The 21,773-nt window shown below is 42.9% G+C and overlaps 2 protein-coding genes across 3 annotated transcripts; both read left to right on the forward strand.

Moving 5' to 3' along the window:
- Window positions 1-426: 426 nt before the first annotated feature.
- LOC115353064 (serpin B10-like) lies at window positions 427-8,575 on the forward strand. The gene is made up of 8 exons (XM_030042027.1): window positions 427-533; window positions 1,629-1,806; window positions 3,103-3,216; window positions 4,880-5,014; window positions 5,425-5,542; window positions 5,924-6,066; window positions 6,628-6,783; window positions 7,656-8,575. The coding sequence occupies exons 2-8, from the start codon at window positions 1,639-1,641 to the stop codon at window positions 8,058-8,060; spliced, it is 1,239 nt and encodes a 412-aa protein (XP_029897887.1). The 5' UTR covers window positions 427-533; window positions 1,629-1,638; the 3' UTR covers window positions 8,061-8,575.
- Window positions 8,576-12,063: 3,488 nt separating this feature from the next.
- LOC115353065 (heterochromatin-associated protein MENT-like) lies at window positions 12,064-20,693 on the forward strand. Of its 2 annotated transcripts, none has more exons than XM_030042028.2 (8): window positions 12,064-12,233; window positions 13,537-13,713; window positions 14,649-14,735; window positions 15,133-15,270; window positions 15,803-15,920; window positions 16,638-16,780; window positions 17,910-18,077; window positions 19,162-20,693. In XM_030042028.2, the coding sequence occupies exons 2-8, from the start codon at window positions 13,546-13,548 to the stop codon at window positions 19,564-19,566; spliced, it is 1,227 nt and encodes a 408-aa protein (XP_029897888.1). In that variant the 5' UTR covers window positions 12,064-12,233; window positions 13,537-13,545; the 3' UTR covers window positions 19,567-20,693. The 2 variants fall into 2 exon arrangements, with proteins under 2 accessions (XP_029897888.1, XP_040974297.1); XM_041118363.1 differs by having other exon boundaries at window positions 12,173-12,233; window positions 13,509-13,713.
- The last annotated feature ends 1,080 nt before the right edge of the window (window positions 20,694-21,773 follow it).

Consider the following 21,773-nt stretch of genomic DNA (forward strand, 5'->3'; position numbering starts at 1 on the left):
CTGGTTGTACAGTCTTAGAATCCATTTTTCTAAAACAGAAACCCACCAGGAGTGACAAATACTTTCTCAGTAGGAAGCGGACAATAGAAAAACTCACACATAAGAAGTCACTGTCTTTTCTCTGTCTGTCTGTTCCTCAGAAATAATTGCTATTAGACAAATCATAAAAGTAGGTCAGCAACTGCCTCTTTTTTTAAACCCTCCAAACCGCAAAAGAAAGATTGTTTAAAGCAGTGCAGGTTCAAGTTGTTACTAGCCTGTTGCCACAAGTGTTTATAGAAATACTTCTGCAGTCAGTTTTTTAAGGTTCTTGTATGGTATTATTCTTACCATCACTTCACATCCTACTCTGAGATGATTCAGTTCTTCCACAGGGATGTGGCCTTCAGAGCATAATAAATTGCACAGTCATGAGTCATAAGAACCTTTGCAGAACTAGCCAGACGCGCTATAAATTCACCCTACCCTTTATGTCAACTGCAGAAACCTTGGAGACACCCAGAGCAGCAGTGTTCCTCCCGGCACAAAACAAGGTACTGTAATGATTTCTAGAGATTATTTATTTCATATACTCTTGGATGATATTGCTTTGTTGACAAATGCATAGAAAAAAGGAAGCAGGGATCTGAATGGGAAACAACAAATGCTTGGGAAAGTAATTTACTAAGATGGCACAGGCATGGTCTAGAAGGTGGAAGTCTTAAAAATATACAGGAAGAGTAATTTATTGTACAGAGTTCTGTAATTTCTAGGGCTCATGGGTAGCATATATATCATAGCAGAGTAAGAACCACTGTGTTTGCTTAAGTCAGCTTATTTGTTCTTGTGCTCTTTAGTTCTTATGAACATCAGGTCAGCTCCTGGTTTGCAAGCTACTAAGGACACAAACTGTCTTTATTCTAAGGCCATCCTATACCAACCAGAATAGCTCTTAGTCCCTGCCTAGAGCTTTCAGCTAAACCTGCAAGGCAAATGACATATAGCAGCATTTGTGGTCTACTGAATATGGACACCTTGTCCTGCAGGAGAACTGGGAAGCTAGGATCTGGGCTAGTGCTGTAAGGCAAAGTTTCAGGACATTTTTGAAAGTCAAAAAGGAAATACAGGATGCTTAGCATGCAATAGTTGGGGCAGTGCTTGCCCAAGCATTGAAGGAGTATTTTGCCCTCTCCTAAAGGAATAGTTTGACTTTTACTGTTACCAGAGTATTTGTTCACTACAGTTATGAACATCAAAAGGCTCTTGCACAAATTGAAGTATAAAAGTTGTCATAAGAGGCAGTCTCTCAGTATCCTCTAGCCCAGGCACTGGTGAGTAACATTATCCACTGTCACTCCAAGATGCTGTAAAGGACAGTGAAATAAATGTCCTGGTGAACTAATACAAAGCAGGGTTGGAGGCTGCTTTTTGCCTAACCTAAATGATAGCTAGTGTCATCAGTGAAACAGGACATGCTAAACCTTTTATGATTTTTTAATAGTTAATCCTCCTTGTTCTTCATATAGATAAATACTTTTAGAAAGCCTTTAAATCACAAAAGAAACTTCAAAACTGAAGACAAACTTGCAGACACAGAGCAGTCATAATTAGTAGTTCGCTAATAGCATCTTTTCTCCCTTTCTGTGCAGGTTCAGAACAATGGAAGCTTTGAATAAAGCAAACACAAGCTTTGCTCTTGACTTTTTCAAACATGAGTGTCAGGAAGATGGTGACAAGAATATTTTGTTCTCCCCTTTGAGTATTTCATCTGCCCTGGCTACTGTTTATTTGGGAGCCAGAGGTAACACTGCAGATCAGATGGAAAAGGTGAGTCTGGGCTTCAGAAGATAGCTGTCTGAAAGGGCTGATCTCTTGGAATAACACCCTCTATGCAAGAGATTTACTGTGATGGAACAGAGGAAAGCCATAAGTAGGAAAATTACTCTCATCAAAAATCTACACACAGATATGGCAGGTCCTGTTTCACTCTGATGGGCACTGCAGTGAATAGACCAGTTCTCCACGTGTGCAGGTCAGAGAAATAGTCTACCCTAGCCTCTGGAAACAGGCCCCCAACAAACGAGAGAAGTGGCACTGGTGACATTGTCTCCTTTTAAATCGCAGCAGCAGAAATAAGGGATCTTTATCACAAAGCTCAGTAAGTTGAGCACTCACCAGGGAGTGGGAGACCTGGATTCTCCTTCTACTGTGCCACGGACAATTCCCATCTCACGTTTCATCTCTTTGGAAATGACACCCCACAAAAAGACTCTCCTCTATAGTTATTATAAGCTTTGCACTTTGCTAAACATAAATCCACATCCACAAGATCAGAGAAGAAACATGGTGAGACTACAACCCTCTCTTTGGGGCATGTATTTTACAGGCAGAATCACTTACTGAAATCTGTAAGTTGTATTCGTGCAAAGTTCATAGCTTCAGCAGGCGGCACTGAGAACAGCCCCAATGCACAGCTACCTAGCTCTTGTCGCAGGAGGTCAGGCTTTTGAGTCTGCATCTGCTAAGGCAGAAGTCGTCCCACCTTCTAAGGCAGTGACCTAATTCCTCATTTACGGGACAAAAGAGGGCCAGTAGGCTAACAAAGAAAGGAGTGATCTTCTGTTAGGAAGAAGGGAAAACAAAAAAAGGCATAGCTCTTCTGAAAAATGTTCCAAGGTTGGACGCACCCCTCTGTAGCCTGGGTAAGGTGCACGTGCCCAGAGCAAGGGATTTAAGGCATGGAACTGCCCGCACCATTTTCATGCTTTCTGACACAGAGCAGTGCTCTGTTTAGACTTCTGCTTTGGTAGCCTCCACCTGGAGATAATTGGCTCTTCCTAGGTATTAACTGGTCAGCCCAGGGCATAACTCAAAGCAGGAAGATTCCTCTAGAAAGGCCAGGTACGCGAGAGTTTTGCCCCGCAGCCCTCAGCTTCGTGTGCGCAAGCCATTTTGTACAGATGGGCCTCAAGACCTAACCAAAGATTTCATATTCAGTCAGGAATAGACGCACAAAATCTGAGTTTGACTCTCTTCGTCACCAGTCCCATGACATCACTGAAAGATTTTACTGAAACAGCAAATTTTCTATCATTGCATTTACCATTGTTTTTTCCACTATAGGTACTTCACTTTAATAAAGCTGAGGGAGCCAGAAACGTCACCACAACCATAAAAATGCAAGTCTACTCCAGAACAGAAGAGCGTCTATCAAATCAATGTGCTTGGTTCCAGAAGGTATCTCACCAAGTCTAGGGATCAAGCTATGGGCAGGGTCACATCTTCTCTTGCTTGTATTTTCCTTCCACATTTGCATTTGCTTATGTTTGCTTTCCTCAGAGGTAGTGTACACAATTAATTGGTACATCATCCTGTGATACCTTCACCTAATGCAATACTTATTACATGCTTCCCCTTTTTAGGCAGAATTGCGAAAACTAACCTCAAATTTGCAAAATTTAAAATTTAATGTTACCATGCTCTCTCAATAGATCTCTTGGTCTTTCTCCTTCAGCTTTGAGAAGAGATTTCTTTCTCAACTTATTACTGTTCAATAGCTAGCTATTTAGCAAAAACATGTTCTTTGAACAGGCATGGTTCTTACCTCAGAGAGCTAATGACAAGAACAGAGCTGCCCTTCCACACATTTGATGATTGCAGCATCAAGAAAACAAAAACCAGAACATTAACTTTTCCAGGCTACCTATGCTTGACATGTTTCAGAAATTAGTCTCCATTTCAGTTGAATAGGTAACAAAACTAATTGACATGTTGGAATTTCCCAAGGTAGACCAGCTGGTTGCAATAGGTCTTAGAGAAATGGGAATCATTATATTCCTGAGATATTTCTTTGACGTACTGGCAGGCATCTTGTACCAAAGTATAGGTAATTTAACATAGCAGAAAAGTACGGAAAAGCAAATGTAATCCCTCTGGGTCAGTAAAGACTGTTTTTCCTCATTGACAATTCAACCATGGTGGTGTCAAACTCTTCTCCCCGCTCTTTCCTGTCATCCTTATTCTTTGTGGGAGTGAGCCATTTCCCCGCAGTCAGCCCACAAAGCCCCAGCGGCCATGAGTTCTGATGAATGGGAACTTGGATCTACATCCCACAGCCAAATCCCATGGTGGGAAGATTTATTTTAGGGGCTATGTCAACAACCCATTTGCGCTGCATGAACAGGAGAGGGATTGTTCCTCATGAGTAATGCTTGTCCAAACTGTGAGAATTACAGAGCACTGTGGGTAGGGCAAAGGGACCGTTTTAATGGTTCAGAAATATAAGTGTCTGTTCATGCCTCTGATGTAATGACAAGATGAATACAGCACAGGTCCAGATTTTTAGTTTACTAATTCACAGCTTAACTTCCTTGAGCTCATTTGAGAGTTTGAGCCCACATTCATTTAATCCTGTTACCTCAATATAAAGAATTTACTGCAATTACTGCAACACACACACACACAAATAAATCACAAAATATTAACATTAAAAGCAGATTAAGAAATTTAGGGACAAACTTTCCATGTAACACACTTGACTTTCATAAATTACAGGAGTCACACAGCCAAATCTTCATGCATTGTTTAACAATTACAGTCTCTCTCATTCGGCGGATATACTTAGTTTCACAACCTGCACTTACAAACCCTTAAATGTTTTACATAGTTCAGGCTCTTAACGCTTGCATTCTGAGACACAGTGTCTATACCACATCTGCAACTTCTAATACTTTCAACTGATTCTTTTAATAACTGTCCAGTTTAGAACACCTCTTGTGTTGCAATAGAGGTAGCAGATCACCTGAATAGAAATACTTGGATCTGCATGAAGGAAAAAATTGGAAATTTTGAACTATTTTACACAATAAATGAATAATGTCTTTTTTTCCTTTTCTCCAAGACAGAAATTGGCAAATCGGATAATATCCATAGTGGGTTTAAAGCACTCAACTTTGAAATCAACCAACCCACTAAAAATTACCTGCTTAAAAGTGTCAACCAGTTATATGGAGAAAAATCATTGCCTTTCAGTAAGGTAGGTAGACAACTTATTCAGATTATGCAGTGCCATTTAACCTTTATGATCTATCTACGACAACATACCATAAACCATATACTTTAAAATATTTTCATTATATCTGCAAATAATGTTGTTATCCTTCACATAAATGTTTTCTATGAGACTTTTCCTGAGACTTTGGACACTAAAATTTTAGTTTTATGGGATGTGTATCTAATTTCAGAGTGATTTGCAGATGTAGTTAGGTGAGAACATTTAAATTGAGTATTTCCACTAAAAAATACTTTGTTCCTTTGACAAAATGCTGTGCTTGTAGTCTATGTAATTTTTATCATGTTTTCTCCCTGTTTGGCTGTAGTTATTTATTACCATTCATATTGGCAGCAGGCAACAAACATAAGACAGGTGTCTCTCTTGCACTGCAGGAATACTTACAATTAGCCAAGAAATATTACAATGCAGAGCCACAATCAGTTGACTTTGTGGGAGCAGCAGATGAAATCAGAAAAGAGATCAATTCCAAGGTCGAACACCAGACTGAAGGTAAGCTCCAGCCTCCCCTCTCCCAATTCAAAAAGAAGTCATTTCGGCATTGAACAAAGTCTCTGTACCCAAGGGGCCCAAGGCAGGTAAACAATTCACCTCAGAAAGGTAAATCAGATCAGTTTTCCTAAAGCAGTCATCTACTGACAAGCCCTTATTAAAATTAGTGTCCTCCATCTGAACATGGGAGGGATGTGGCTTACTTTTCTTTGTAAATCAAGATTACCCCAGTAACCACCTATTTGCGAATAATCTCAAGCTAGACGCATGCTGTATCAGCATTTACAATTTCCCTGGCTTACATCCACAGAAACGGTGCCAACACTTACACCAAAACAGTAAAACTGCACAAATGTGTAAATGTCCTTCTGTTTTCTCTAGGTAAAATCCAAAATCTGCTGCCTCCTGGATCCGTAGATTCATTCACCAGGCTAGTCCTGATAAATGCGCTCTACTTCAAAGGAAAGTGGGCAACAAAGTTCGAAGCTGAAGCTACCAGGCAAAGGCCTTTCAGAATAAACACGGTATGGGAGTATACTGCCTTATATCCTACACTGCAGGTGGAAAAAACTGAAAAAGATGGGGGAGAGAAATTCCTGTCAATCTTTAAATCCATGCTGCATGAAAATTATTTGATTTAAAGCATACAGTATATTTGCTTCACCACATCTTCAGCACAAATACTGCACACACATACTAGCACCTGAGCCATAAGTCAAATTGTCAGAAGCTGACTTGAAACAAGCTTCCATTCTCTGAAGGCAGAGAAAACAAGGAGGTGAACAAAACTGTATGGATTAGTTCTTTACATTTTCATTGTTAACCATATGACAAATCAGAGTGGAATACAGCTTCCTATAATGGGTGTCATCTGAGACACCTTGGATAGCCTGCCTAGCCTCCAAGTGCCTTTCCAGAAGACCAGGGGTCCTCTGCAGATCCTGTGTCATGCCGCTTCAAGCCATAAGGATGTCTCAGACACATGGGGCGGCTTGTTCAGGAAATACAATAAACTTCCACTGTGCTACTTTAACTCATTACTGTTCAGAGTACAAATGGCAAACATTTAATTTGATTTGTTGCAGCATACAACTAAACCAGTGCCCATGATGTACCTGAGTGATAAATTTAACTGGACCTACGTAGAATCAGTCCAGACTGATGTTCTTGAGCTTCCATACGTCAATAATGATCTCAGCATGTTTATCCTGCTACCAAGTGACATCACTGGCCTACAAAAGGTAAAGCAACTGAGAACACAAATCGTCTGAAAAAACAAGAGTGTCATTATTTACTTACTTTATGCATGTGCAAGGTAAAAGACCAGGCGGCAGTCATGTTTCTAGGAAGGAGGGTACTGGTCAGGCTTAGGGAAAAGCAAATCCCCAACTTGGTCTAGCACTGTGAACTTGAAGCTTTTGGAGCTCAGAATAGATTTCTTACTTTTGGCAGCTGGCACTTCTGTGGTTCCTAATGTTGATTAGTCCTGGAAACAGGTAACCCAAACCCTACAAGACTGGCTCTTCTTCCAGCTGAACAAAAATGAGGACAGATAGCCTGCCCTGTTGAGATCCACTGTCTGTACCGATTCAGACAGATACAATTTCATTCCAAAAAAACCCAAACCACAAATTGGGCAGCCTCCATTACTTTCCAGGATGTGCAGAGCTAATACATATGGATACTGCCACCTTCTGTAAAAAGACCGATCCTGCCTTTGGATAATAAACTTTTATTAAATTCTCATTTACGTTAGTGGGTGTTCTGTAGAAAAAAAGCTCTTTTCAGTAAATTCTAAAATGTAGGGAGGACAGAAATATGAACAGCGAATCAACCAGACTATTGTTACTTGACACTGATGTTTTTGTTCTACAACTATTTAACCCAGCTATATTCCCTGACAATTACTGAGAACAGTTCAAATACTGCATTGACCTACCATAGAGCAACACACTCCTTTAGTCAAAAAGATCTCCAAATTGGTCTTTCACTACTGTTTTTCTTGTATTCTTACAACAGCTTGAAAAGTTCTTCATTTAAGAAAAGAGAATAGCCCTTAGGGCACAGGTTTTTGAATGCTGTAATTTTCTGATTCTCTTTTTACTAACTGCAGTTAGAAAGAGAATTGACTTTTGAAAACCTGTCTGCATGGACCAGCCCAGAACTAATGGAGAAAATGAAAATGGAGGTTTATCTGCCCAGGTTCACGTTAGAAGAGAAATACGACCTCAAATCTACTTTGAGCACGATGGGGATACAAGATGCCTTCACTGAAGGTCAAGCTGATTTCACAGGAATGTCAGAGAATGGTGATCTGTTTTTGTCACAAGTTTTTCACAAATGTTATCTGGAAGTCAATGAAGAAGGCACAGAGGCAGCAGCTGCCAGTTCAGCAGCACTGACATCACGAAGTCTTGGTGCTACTGTTATTTTTGTGGCAGATCACCCTTTCCTCTTCTTTATCAGGCACAACAAGACCAAGAGTATCCTCTTCTTGGGAAGGTTCTCTTCCCCCTAGAAACTCAACCATTGCTAAACAGGCTCTTGCAACAACAATAATGAACAAAATATGTACCAGGAAGAGCATCTCAATAGTCTGTGCACTTCTTAATTTTCCTGTACTATTGATAAATCTCTCAATGTTAGAAGAGAGGGCATATTAAAAATAACCTCAAATTCACACCTCTGGGTCATTTTCCTGGCCAAAGAACCCCAAAATGGCAGCACTACACTATAAGCACCAGACTGTGCACAGTACAACATTGATGCATCTTTTCAGTGCTTTCTGAACCAGAACTGCCACGATGCAGAACAGACTAAGTTGATCTAAAACAGTAGGTTTGGTAGTTGCTTTGGTACATAAGAAGAAAAGAAACAGGAAAAACTGCTTCCTGCAGAATGCTGCTGTATCTCCATTGGTTTCAGCTCACTGAGCTGGTCATCCCAGGATTGCTACCTCACCCATATTCTTGTCAGTTTTATACCAACTTTGCAGCCTGGCACAGCTGGTAATGAAATAAACGTGCAAAATCCTCTGTGTTCCCAATACTGGTGCTTCTTTCTTGCATGCAAAGGGGCTAACACACATACTTCCTAATTTCTGTCCCACAGCAATTGGAAAGCATTGAACAACACTATAGAATTGGAGGAAAATAAAACACATGTGCCTTGAAACCTTCTCTTTCGTAACCTTTCATGCATTCAGCACTGCTGCCAGCCCAGCAGTGCACTACTTTACCCTCATTTTGCTTTGCCACTTATTTCACTGGTTTGAGACAAGATCAAATTGGAGAATCAAGCCTGTAATACTAACTCCCTAAGTGTTTTCTGGAAGATTGCATGCAAATCTCCCAGTACACATTTATTCCTGTCACAGCTCTTTTCTCCCATGGAGGAGAGTGTCCTAATCAGTCATGCATGTTTGCAGGGGATGCTCCTAACTCTCTGAATTCACAACAGAGAGCAAAGGAGTGGGTCTTTTACAGGACCTGCACACGAAACAGCATCTTACTAGAAACATCTCTTCTTGGGATGGCAGGACTCCCTTTTCCAGACAGAGAGGAGACTGATGACTGTCTCTGAGTCCTTTCTGTTTTCTTCCATGTGGCCAGCTGCTTCCAGGCTCCCTTCTGGTTCTGCTTCCCAAATGGGAAGGAGCATAGGAAAAGTGTTGTGAAGCAAGTTGTGGTGGGTTGACCCTGGCTGGATGCCAGGTGCCCACCAAAGCCGTTCTATCACTCTCCCCCCTCAGCTGGACAGGGGAGAGAAAATATAACAAAGGGCTCATGGGTCGAGATAAGGACAGGAGAGATCACTCACCAAGTACCGTCATGGGCAAAATAGACTTAACTTGGGGAAAATTAACTCAATTTATTACCAATCAACCAGAGTAGGGTAATGAGAAATAAAACCAAATCTCAAAACACCTTCCCTCCAGCCCTCCCTTCTTCCTGGGCACAACTTCACTCCCAGATTCTCTACCTACCCCCCCAGTGGCGCAGGGGGATGGGGAATGGGGGTTATGGTCAGTTCATCACACGTTGTCTCTGCCGCTTCATCCTCTTCGGGGGCAGGACTGAACCCACTCTTCCCCTGCTCCAGCATGGGGTCCCTCCCACAGGAGACAGTTGTCCACAAACTTCTCCAATGTGGGTCCTTCCCACGGGCTGCAGTTCTTCACTAACTTCTCCAGCCTGGGTCCCTTCCACGGGCTGCAGTCCTTCAGGAGCACACTGCTCCAGCGTGGGTCCCCCACGGGGTCACAAGTCCTGCCAGAAAACCTGCTCCAGCGTGGGCTCCTCTCTCCACAGATCCACAGGTCCTGCCAGGAGCCTGCTCCAGTGTGGCCTTCCCACGGGGTCACAGCCTCCTTCGGGCATCCCCCTGCTCTGGCATGGGTTCCTCCCCAGGCTGCAGGTGGAGATCTGCTCCACCGTGGAGCTCCATGGGCTGCAGGGGGACAGCCTGCCTTACCATGGTCTTCCCCACGGGCTGCAGGGGAATCTCTGCTCCGGTGCCTGGAGCACCTCCTCCCCTCCTTCTGCACTGACCTGGGGGTCTGCAGGGTTGTTTCTCTCACATGTTCTCACTCCTCTCTCCAGCTGCCATTTCTGTGTGTCCTGCAACTTTTTTTCCTTCTTAAATATGTTATCCCAGAGGCGCTACCACCATCGCTGATGGGCTCGGCCTTGGCCAGTGGCAGGTCCGTCTTAGAGCCGGCTGGTATTGGCTCTGTCAGACACAGGGGAAGCTTCCAGCAGCTTCTCACAGAAGCCACCCCTGTAAGCCCCTCCACTATCAAAACCTTGCCACACAAACCCAATACACAAGTGCTTTATTCTATCCCCATATGACCTCAACAGCACTGCCTTCTGTCTGTCTCCGCTGTGAAACACGACACAGGATCCCTTTGTGTTCAGGTGCAATTCTGCCATGCCCTGCTTCGCCTAATGCAAGGGCTTCACGTCCCCATGGCCAAGCCTCTTAAGCACTTCCTGATCTGCCTCAGGAATAAAGACAGGGAAGACACACCTGGGAGGCCAAGGAGGAACAAAACCATGACAACATGCACCCAAATTCACTCACAGGCCTTTAAAATCAATGGAAATGTGAATCATCTTTTCTCTCTCCTTCAACTATTTTAAACGTGCTTGCAAAGATAACAGAGTGAATGTCCTCTTGGCAGTGCCAGATCATTACCAAGTGGCAATGACCACGATGCTTGAAGGGTGTGTTGCACATTAGGGAAAAACCTTTTCCCAGGGTGAGCAGCACAGCGCTGGAGAAGGTTTGCCCAGAAAGGTTGGGGAATCTCTGTCCTCAGAAGGGCTGTGGCTGACCTTGTCTACTGATGGCCCTGTTCCAAGCAGGAGGTTGACCTCTGGATGTCCCTTTCAATTAACATGTGTGATTTTCTCTCTCTTGTCAACAGCCATTCTGCCTTGCCACCTCCCTTTCTCATCCTGCCTGGCATCCTTGCATCTTGACTAGCAAAGGGAGCTAGTTCTCAGCGTACTTCTTCGGGACTTGGAGTCTCCTGGCTTGGGCTTTCCCACCACCTAACCATTCAGCTGAGCTTTCTCCTACCCTGATTTGTTGAGGATTTACTCATCGTACTAAACCCAATACTTGTTTAATTTCTGGCATTTCTTCATTGCCTTGCACAACATTGATTTCTGCCACTTTTTAGAAGACTTGACCCACTCTGTTCCTGTAATCAGCCTTGCAGCAAAATGCTTAGCACACAGTACAGTTTCCTTCCCTTCCTCCACTCCCCTTCCCCTGTCCCCCAGGGTCTTACAGTTGTTGCCACCACTTTCTCCTTCTTCCACGACCCAACAGCAGCTCGGCTGCCTTCTGGGACTGCAGAGTGACAATTACTGTGCCATGTTTGCCCCCATTGTATTTTTTCACTCCATCCTTACTCGAGCCCTCCAAGTGGGGTTGTTTCAGTCCTTGCCCTCCTTCAGTACATGCAAGTACTGTGCACTAACTCTGTGTTTTGCAGTGTTTCTCTCAAATGATTCCCAGCCGTGGCTGCAATGAGATTTCTACACCAACACAACCAGTGGGGTATCCGCTCCTTACCCTGAATAGTCCTTCATGGCTTTGCTTCTCTCTATGCTCCTAATGATCTTCAACCTGAAGCTGGGCACCCAGTGTCTAATTCAATCACTAAGCTTGATGTTTTACGTTAATGTACCACATTTGAAACCCAGGAGTCACAGCTGCACAAAGCTGGAGAGAAGAATCAGGCCTACAATATCTGCTTATATCCAGAAACCAAACCCAAGCATTCTAGTTGTGTAACCTTTTAACCAGTCATTTATTTTAAACAACAGACCAGTTGTCTCCACAACACCAGAAGACCATTGGAATGGGTAAACTGTTCTGCTGTCCCGTCAGTAGACTATTGTGGTGTAACAACAGAGCTGAGATTTTAATTCCATTGTCCTTTTGAAATGTCTAAAACTGAAAAGTGACAAGGTCAACAAAGAGGACAAAATTACATAAGATCTTTTGGGGATGTGGTAGAAAGGAGATTTGAGTAGGCGGAAACAACCTGGATGTAAGAGAGAAGGAAAGGGAGGTGCAAGCAGTAATATATTTCTAAATTTATTCGTTGCTTAACACACAAACGCAGAATCTGACTGAGGACAAGGCCTAAGTCTTCTCTCTCACAGGATCAGAGGTAAATATTTAAACCAATTTAAGTAACTTTTCTGAAGCTTTTAAAAAGTGATCTGTAGTTTGCATGACTGTATAGGTAAATTATAATATAGCAGTGTTATAGTGCATTATTCTTGCCTCTTGCTTTTCTAGATGTCAACCCTTAGAGAAAATAAATCTGTGAGGCTAATGAAAACTGCTAATTTCAGGCAGAATTGATCACAAGAAGGATGGTTTTCTTAGGGCAGTAACTGTCTTATAAATTAAAATCTTCAGTTTGATAAAGGAGTCCCATACTTCAGGTGAAGAAAAGGCCATTTTCATTCGGCAAAGGCACAGCACTTCATGTTATCAGGCCAGGGACTCAGAGGAGTATTCGTTAGCGGAAAACAGAGAAATCTCCATCCTGATGCTCTCTTGGTTGTGTTCTCCAAGGAAAGAAAATCACTCTGTGGTACAGATTTGGTACTGACAGCACACTGACTGTCAAAAGAACTGTAGTATTTTGGCAACGAAACACTTGATAAATACCTGTAGACTTCAGAGATTGCCCCACAGTTTCTGTTGCTCCATTCCATAGATATAAATAACAACAACAACAATAACATTTCTGGTCTCTTGACTGGAAAACAACATGAGGCAGATATCTTCAAGTCTGGAATTCTCATAACCTCAAGGAATCTGCTAGTTTCTGGGGAAAATAAAATTGCTGGAACATACAGAAGGGGTGGTAGGTACACATAATGAATAAAACTCCCTCAATCTAAAAGCAAATAATAGCTTTGTTATTCATACTACTCAGAATAGGTGGCTGGCCAGGAAAAGCACACGAGCCTAAGAATTATGCTTAAATTCTTCTCAGTATCAGCTCTCAATTCTATACAGATCCAAAATGAAGTAGTGGGAAACTCGGGCATGTTGTGAACTTACGTACTAAAACTGCATTTAAATTCCCCTGGGAGCATTACTTTGATAAATCATTACTTAAGGACAAAAAGGAAGAAAAATAGGCAGCTTACAAATCTGCATATTTTTGAAAACCAAAGGCAGAAAGAAACACAAAGAAAACTGCAGCTGTATAAAAGAGGACATATGTACAATTATAGGAAAATATTATCTGGTTAACAAAAAAAACCTAAAAGAAATTGATGCTCCTAACGGGTGGCAAACAACATCTGTGTGGAAGATAAAACATACAACCAGGCTATTAGTTTTAGTGGGTGCCAATACATTGTATTGCACATGTAACGTTTCTCCCTAATATGCACTGCATAAATAATTTTAATAATTCAAATAGTACAATTCTGTCTCTTGCCTCTTTCCAGGTTGTAGCAATGGAACTGGTCTCAACATCAGTTGGCAAGTTCACAGTTGATCTTTTCAACAAGCTGAATGAGACCAACAAGGGCAAAAACATTTTCTTTTCCCCTTGGAGCATATCATCTGCTCTGGCTCTGATGTACCTGGGTGCAAAAGGCAATACAGCAAGAGAGATGGCAGAGGTAGGTTGCTCTACGAAGCACACACCCCATACAATACCTGGCTCTTGTACTGGCTGCAAAATCTAGTGTTAGAAAAACTTGCCACCACAATGACAAGGAACCATGGGAGACCACAGAACGTAACAAGTGAATGGTAAATTTTATTCATTTCATAGCAGGTTCCCCACTTCTCCACTAAGAGAAAGTGTTCTGTGGGTATCGCACGCTGAGCACAGAGGTTCTCTGAACCTGGCTTCTTCTAAACTATTCTACACCTTCTAATTTATCCTGTGATTCTATGATTCTGATACAGATGAGATATTCCCTTTGAGAAGCAAACAGCTGATGGCAGTAGCTCCTAACTAATTGGCAGGAGGCTTGCAGATCCCAGCACCCTCCCTCTCTCCCCTGGCCAGGATGCCTCTTTCTATCTCGATTTATGCTTTCCTAAACAACTGCCTGACAATCCAGCAGGAAAATAGGAAGGGCTTTAGTATCTCCACATCCCCTGACCCAATACTTCCTAATGCCACACGGGCACATTGCTGGCTCAAAGGGAGCTGTGGTGCTCAGCACTACCCAGCGCTCTCCTCCGTGTCACCGCACGCCCGTTCAGATGCCTTTGCACCATTATCGTGGGGAGAACCGTTTGGGTTTGCCAAACACATTGCTATGGCTGAAAGCAACAGCTGTGGAAAGGGGTTCAGCCTTGCGGTGTGCAGACAGGAGCACTGCGTCGGTGCTCTGGGAGGGGGACAGTGCTACTCATTGTTACGCTATGGGGTTTACATATACTACAGCTTCAGCATCCCTTTCATTAGTCACCTAAGCAGCAGCAGATAGCACAGTGAGTTCTCATAAGGAGCAAACCAAGACAACCATTTGATCCCCATTTGGCTTTAAGTCACACCAGTTCCTTTATGCCTATTTCATACCTGTGGAAACTCTGCTTGCAGGTTCTTCATTTCACTGAAGCGGCAGCAGCTGAAGGCTCTTCTTCTGTGGCCAGACCTTCTCGGGGGAGACCAAAGAGAAGAAAAATGGTATCTATTAGAACTGAAATCCCAAGATAAAGAATCTCCAGCATCAAAATGTCCAGATACAGCTTTAGGAGTCCAGTATTCCTTGTCTGCACTCCTCTTTAAAGTACAAACCCCAACATACTTCACAGCAGGTTCAAGTTCAGTTCCTTTCACTCACTCAGACTCTGAGTAGCATGGAAGGACAAGTCACTGGGATAGTCTGGAAGGTTTGCTATATGGCAAATCAGTTAATCCAGTCATAAACAGAGCCCTGCAAATCGCAGTGGTGGTAAACTTGGAAAAATAAAAAGTAAGAGAGAGGAAACCAAATCCTTCTCCAACATACATCACATCATAGCATGTTTTGAAAACTTCATCCAAAAATGCAATTGCTGAATGTATGGTTTCTCTTTCCAAGGATCCTGAGTACAAGCAAGCTGAAAATATCCATGCTAGCTTCAAAGAGGTCACGACTGCCATCAACAAACCCAGAAGCACCTACTCGCTGAAAAATGCCAACCGCATTTATGTGGAAAAAACCTTCCCATTACTCCTTGTAAGTTAAATCTCAGAGATGAGTAAGAAAAGGGGCAAAAAATATTTCTCATTTTAATTACTTGCCATCAGTAGAACAGGTTTGAAGCTGACCCTGAATACTGCAAATAAGAGCCCTGGATTCCAGTGATAACTGGAGAATACCATTCGGTCTGCTCACAGTATTTAAGGATGCATTACCCTTTGACCGAAGTGCAGGGACTCCTTTTCATGCAACATGGCTTTATTATTGGAACACCCGAAATCTACAATTGTAAATGAGACATTCAAATAAGCACATCCATGGAATGTGCACAGCCTTCCTCGCTTCTCCAAATAAAAGTGGGAACAAAAGAAGGGAACTTTCTGTTCTTTTGTTATTTCTTAACTGTTAGCTCACAGTCCAACAGACAGCAACAGGCAAGATGCTGCAGTCCTCTCGGCCCAAGAAGCTATTAGGAAGTCCAAGAGCTAACAACTTCCCTTTGGGACTGAAAAATCCTGTATGGTATAAAACTTCCTTTTTTGTTGTTTTTGTTTTCTTTTTTTTTCAGACATACATACAGCTCAGTAAGAACTACTACAAAGCAGAGCCACACAAGGTTAACTTTAAGACAGCACCAGAACAATCCAGAAAGGAAATCAACGCTTGGGTTGAAAAACAAACTGAGGGTAAGCTGAGCTCAACCCCAACGTCTTTCCTCTCCTATTGTCAGCCTGCCATTTCCTTTGGGCAGGTGCCCTCGCTTCCCCACGTGCTACTGCAGCAGCCAGGTCATGCCTTCCGATACGGACAGTGAGCAGAGATGCAGTGGGAGGACAGAGGAAAAGCAGCACTTCAGCAGCTTCAAATACCTGACCCAGACCTCAGTGAGCTCCTTGGGGAGACTCCCATTGACTCTGCTGTGCTCTGCATCAGCTGCTCCTCAAGCGCGTCTGCTGCCCTGGTGCTGCACCCACGCACCACCGGCAGAGCAGGCAGAGGGGAGAAACACCTCTGCTGCCCAGCGTGCTCCAAGGCGGGGAGGGGTGCCCACCTAGCTGTGCCGTGCTGCACTGGCCAGAGGTGCTGGCCTCCTTTTACCTCGCATAACCAGCTGGTGAGGCAGTAGATGGCTTTCTGCTTCCAGCTGCTTGCCATGAAGCTGTGACTTTTTGGGGGGAAGTCACCCAGGGAAGTCGATCCCTGTCAGCCAGGAGGAGAACCGGGCAGAAAACAGCTTTGGAAACTGTAAACAAACGAACTGATTTGTATCAGGGGAGTAATTTAGGGAGTAGGGCATGGAGGCATGGGCTTCTTCACTAAGGAGTTGAACTGAGAGAAAAACCAATCAAAACATCCTCACTGTGCTACACTGGAATGACACCTGACTCTTCTGATTTCAAAAGGCAAAATCAAGAATTTGCTGGGTTCACAAGATGTGGGAAGCGCCACCAAACTGGTCCTGATAAATGCCATTTACTTCAAGGCGGAATGGGAAACGAAATTTCGGGCAGAAAATACAGATCTGCAACCCTTCCGACTGAGCAAGGTAAGCTCCTCCTGTACCCTTCTTACCGTAAACAGCCTGGTGACAACAGCTACTGCTGAAATCTTTCCATTTCATAAGTCTTTTAGGTATCCCTGTGGTAACTAGACTCTCTGTGAATAGCTGGTTACAGCAAAATGTGTCAGTGCTCAGCTCACTGCAACACTAAGATGCTGCTCGTGTAAATGTTAATGTGCTCTAGATAACAGCTGCCGCTTCCAAAAGCACTAGAGTCACTTAGGACCTTTTTGTAAAACAGTGCTGAAAGGGCAGATATTACAAGCATGATTTTGAGAGTCCAAGCTTCATGCACAAGAACTATATGCCATGTCATGGGTGAGTACGGTACCTGGACCTCTGTGCTGTGCAGCCTAGCTGGGCGCAAACATACCTGCTCAAATACAGCTGCAACAGGGTACCTGAGTGGGGTGCATGGTTGGGCGAAACTAGAAGAAATGTTAATGGCGTGTATCCAGAAGAGGTGTCAATGAACTCACATCAAAAGACAAGAGCTCTGTGCAATTTCCACCAACTGTAGCTTCTGCCTTCTGATTAGCACGTGTACATCGGCTGCTTCCCTGAATGAAAGGACGTAGATGTTCAGAGAGGTTACATGCTCCTGCAAAGGTGACTGCTTGCCAGGAACTCCCCTCTTCATGAGCCCCTTTGCTCAGACATTAGTGTTATCTTCTGTTAAGGGTTGTGACATAAAGAGCAATCAGCTAGTCACTTTTTATTGCCAGAGAGAAGAGACCACAGAAAAACTGCACAACACTTGTCCTTTTAAACCATAGCTGCTTCTCTGCTGTAGTGTTGTAAGGCCATGTCCCATACCTGCTCCATCCCCTCATTCCTTGCAGACATTTCTAACTCTCTTCCTCCCTCCTCTGGGGGCTGCTGTGCATGTTTTGGGGAGAAGAGAAAAATCAGTGCGTTCAGCCCCCAACAAAATGCTCTGGGACAAACACCAAGATAAGCAATATTGTCCAGTCAAGAAAAGCTTTGGAAAATGAATGACAGATCACTGTTGTAAAAGCTGCTTACAAAAGTTTCCTCTCCCTTCACTGCACTGAGTCATCATCATCCTGCCTTTCAAGGAATGATTTCTTACTTATAAACAAATACTTTACAGAACAAGACCAAGCCTGTGAAGATGATGTACATGAGAAATATATTTCCAGTTCTTATCATGGAAACAATGAATTTCAAAATTATTGAGTTGCCGTATGTGAACCACGAACTCAGTATGTTCATCCTCCTTCCCGATGACATCAAAGACAGCACTACGGGTCTTGAACAGGTAAAAAAGTATGCTACATCTATTTTGTATCACCACCCAGTCATTAAAAAAAAAAAGGACAGGCTGGCAACCATATCTCCCCCTTGGAGGATATGCTGTTTGATCTCCTCCACTAGCTGAATTAATTTCCTTTAATACTTATCTAATCCCAAGAAAGTTCCTCCACGCTGAGTGCTCTTAGTTTAGTAAGAACTGAAGACAGGCAACACTGTGCATAATCAGATGCTTAGGTCTTCAACAGCCCCATGACTGACACCCAATACTACATGATCTGTAAGGGTTAAATCTCCCTTCATTGCACATTCAGGAGGGACAGTACTGCACAAGTAGTCACAGCCTCTTCCTGAGATAATAGACACCTCTTCTCCATGGCCTGGAAGTTTATTCACCATCTTGTTCTCATTCTGTTTGCTCCCCACCCCCTCGCTCCCCCCTATTTGTTCACTGTCTGAAAAACTAGGCTTTTGGTGAGACTGCATTTGCTGCAATAATGAGATCTGGCACTGTAGTTACTACAATTGCAAGACTGTTAAATTCTTGGCGTCTATCATGTCAAGAATATCATTCATTGCTCTTCTCCATTTAATCTGAGCTGAACCCTGGTGACATAGTGCCCAGGACACAGAGTGGCAGTGAAAGATCTTGCTGGAAGCAATTTGTTTTAAAATTGCCAAGGGAATATGTGCAATTTTAACACCTGTTTCTATGGAACTGGACCAAACCGTGTCAGTTGCACCGCCAACAATCTCCTGGCAATTACCTTCACATCAAGACTGAATTAAAAGAGAGGAAAGAACTACCTCAGGGGATGGCAGCTGCAGGTGTTGAGTGCCTTATCTTTCTTTTGCATTGAATTTGGCAGGGGTGGTACTCAAAACTTTGCAGCATTAAGTCTCAAATGTTTGTTGTACACCCTGCCTCTGATCATCAGTAAAAGCAATTTATATTTCATGTTTTCAGCTAAATGTTAAATTTGCCATTTTAAAAGCGTTTAATTCATTAAATTGCCATACAGTTGATTAATTCATAGCTAATAAATTGTTTTTTCCTTGCAAACAAATTCCTTCTCTTTCTTAAATGATAGCTGGAAAGAGAGCTGACATATGAGAAGCTGTCTGAATGGACTGATTCCAAGAAGATGACCGAAACTGCCGTGGATCTGTACCTACCTAAGTTCACAATGGAGGAGAAATATGACATGGGTGATAAGCTGGACAGCATGGGAATGCACAGTGCCTTCAGCAGCAATGCTGATTTCAGTGGAATGGCTGAGAATGGTGGTTTGGTGATCTCCAGAGTTATTCACAAGTCTTTTGTTGCAGTTGATGAGAAAGGCACTGAGGCAGCTGCTGCTACTGCAATTATAGGACTAACAAGTTCATTTTTCCCCCATGTTCTGAAATTTAAGGTTGACCACCCTTTCTACTTCTTCATCAGACACAACAAATCCAAGAGTATCCTCTTTTTTGGCAGGCTCTGCTCTCCCTAGAATGAGTTATTACTTGCTCCCAGACAGCACCCAAGGTTCACTGTTCAATGGAAAAATGTGAACTGCAGTGTTAAAAGCTCAACCTGAAGCCATGCAGCCACATGTACTGAAATATATGTCCTTTTTCCCCCCAACCCCCACCTCCCGCCAGTAAGGCAGCAGCCAGAGACCACCCTGTGCCTCAAAGATCATCCCTCTACTGCTCCTTTCCATTGTCCTAATGAGACAGACCTCCACAGAAAACAGAGTGCAGAATTTTGCTCCCTTGCATCAAACCTGCTCTTCTGGCTTTGTTGTTTGAGAGTAAGGTGGAGCCATAAAAGCCCTCTGCACACAGGCCATCATCTAGCCCCATGCCAAGTGCTGACTTCAAGGGAAATGCAGTTCATCCTCTTGAATGTCCCAGAAAGAAAGGAAAAAAATCCCTGAAAGAAAAAAAAAACCCTGTAGAATTCTATAGGCTCTCTTTTCCTCACTGGGAAATCTGCATTTGCATTACAATGCAGTTTCCTTATGTTTATTTCAAATTTAAAGACTGTTGGAAATTATCAAAATTTAATACAAACCAAGAGTAATCTCAAAATGCCCCTTATCTTCCCCTGTCTTCTCACCGTGTGTATATACACATATTACATTCATTCTCTCCTGCCCTTGCAGCTTCATGAAAAAATGAGGTGGCGAGGGAAAATGGTCCAGCCTTTAACATTTAATTGCTGACTTCTAATCACCTTGCTTTTTTCCCTCGTTTTTCTAAACTTTGTAGGTTAAGGTTGCTGAGAGTTCCAATCAGCAAAAATGCTAAGAAAACTATGAGCAACATGCTTCTTGCTACCTCTTATTGATATGCAATCTAAAACCTCCAGAATTCCAATCTGCTTAATTTAGCCTAATTATACCTATTTCCTGGCTAATATCTGCACAGTTTCCTTGCTACCTGGATCATTGATCAGTGTATGATTTATGTAATGATTTATGATGAATTATGTAACTTATGAGTGCATCTCAGCAAAGATATCATGGTATTGACAGAAACACCAGTGAGATTGACTGATGCTTTACTTCATAATCTTACTATGATCCGCATTTCATCCAATAAATGAACTTGGAGTTGTGTTTGTGTTATTCAAGACACTGACTTACCTGGTTCTCTTAGAGCATCATGTAAGGTGCATGGCTGGAGTTTCCATTCTTGCCACTCCAAATCAACCCGACTGACAAAGCTGACACAGCTGACACAATTAGTGTCTTATTTCCACTAGGCTTCAAACAGCCCTGAAAACAGTTATTCAGCATGTTATCCAAGGCATTTACTAAACATACCAAATCAAATTAAACTCTGTGATGAGCAAGTTTTTGCTCACTGAGTCAAGGCATTTGAACTTTTCTTTTTAAGATTTCAGTTTCCAATTTTTGACCACTGCTTATTGCACTATCACCCCCCCCCCCCCCCGGGACCTACTCAAGAGGCTTGTTTTCCTGTCACAACACACTAGAAATAAAAAGTCTGACTAGAGCCTATAGCCCAGAAGAACAGCTTCCAAGCATCCCTTTTGCCCATGTACAATAGTGAACAAGCATTGCTGCACTGGCAACATCAGTTCCCTCCATTGGCTTGGGAGGGCAGCGGTTGTGCTTTCCTGTGGCCATGAAGAATAGCATAAAGTTTTGTAACCATCCCGGTACTTAGCAACCACATATCAGAGAGTATTATCTAAGGCAACAAGATTTGAATGCAGGAAGGAGGTACTGTAAAAACATTTACTCTCAGCAAAATTCCACCTATAATTACAACTCACTCCATCTCCACAAAAGATACTCTATTTGGAAATACATCTCTACCCAACAAAGTGTACCTGCATCTTCTTCCCTGTACAAAGTGCTGTTTCTAAAATCAGTGCCCTCCCTTGCCTGTAACCCTCAGCTCATGGTTCAGCTGTCTGTCATCCAGGACCTATACTGGTGCAGCCCAGTTGTGTGCTAATGACTCAGCTTTACTAAGATGTTTGTTGTTTAGGTGTGGAAAAGCACACAAGTGAAGGCCATGCAAAAAAGAAAAGTGAAAACACAAACAGTGAAGTTATTGTCAGGATGGAGTAGTTAGCATAGCAAGGCTTCAGGAGGAGAAACACTTGCATGAGGAGGTATAAAATCTCAATTTAAAAAAAGTGAAGAATTGGAAGACAACAACTAGCAATATCGAGGCTGAG

This window comes from Aquila chrysaetos, chromosome 18, assembly GCF_900496995.4.
Source record: "Aquila chrysaetos chrysaetos chromosome 18, bAquChr1.4, whole genome shotgun sequence".
Lineage (NCBI taxonomy): Eukaryota > Metazoa > Chordata > Aves > Accipitriformes > Accipitridae > Aquila > Aquila chrysaetos.

Coding starts and splice junctions, on each gene's coding strand:
- LOC115353064 (XM_030042027.1), top strand. CDS start 1,639: ATGGAAGCTTTGAATAAAGCAAACACAAGCTTTGCTCTTGACTTTTTC. Junction 5,543..5,923: donor GGTCGAACACCAGACTGAAG/GTAAGCTCCAGC, acceptor TGTTTTCTCTAG/GTAAAATCCAAAATCTGCTG. Junction 6,067..6,627: donor GGCCTTTCAGAATAAACACG/GTATGGGAGTAT, acceptor GATTTGTTGCAG/CATACAACTAAACCAGTGCC.
- LOC115353065 (XM_030042028.2), top strand. CDS start 13,546: ATGGAACTGGTCTCAACATCAGTTGGCAAGTTCACAGTTGATCTTTTC. Junction 15,271..15,802: donor AAACCTTCCCATTACTCCTT/GTAAGTTAAATC, acceptor TTTTTTTTTCAG/ACATACATACAGCTCAGTAA. Junction 15,921..16,637: donor GGTTGAAAAACAAACTGAGG/GTAAGCTGAGCT, acceptor TGATTTCAAAAG/GCAAAATCAAGAATTTGCTG.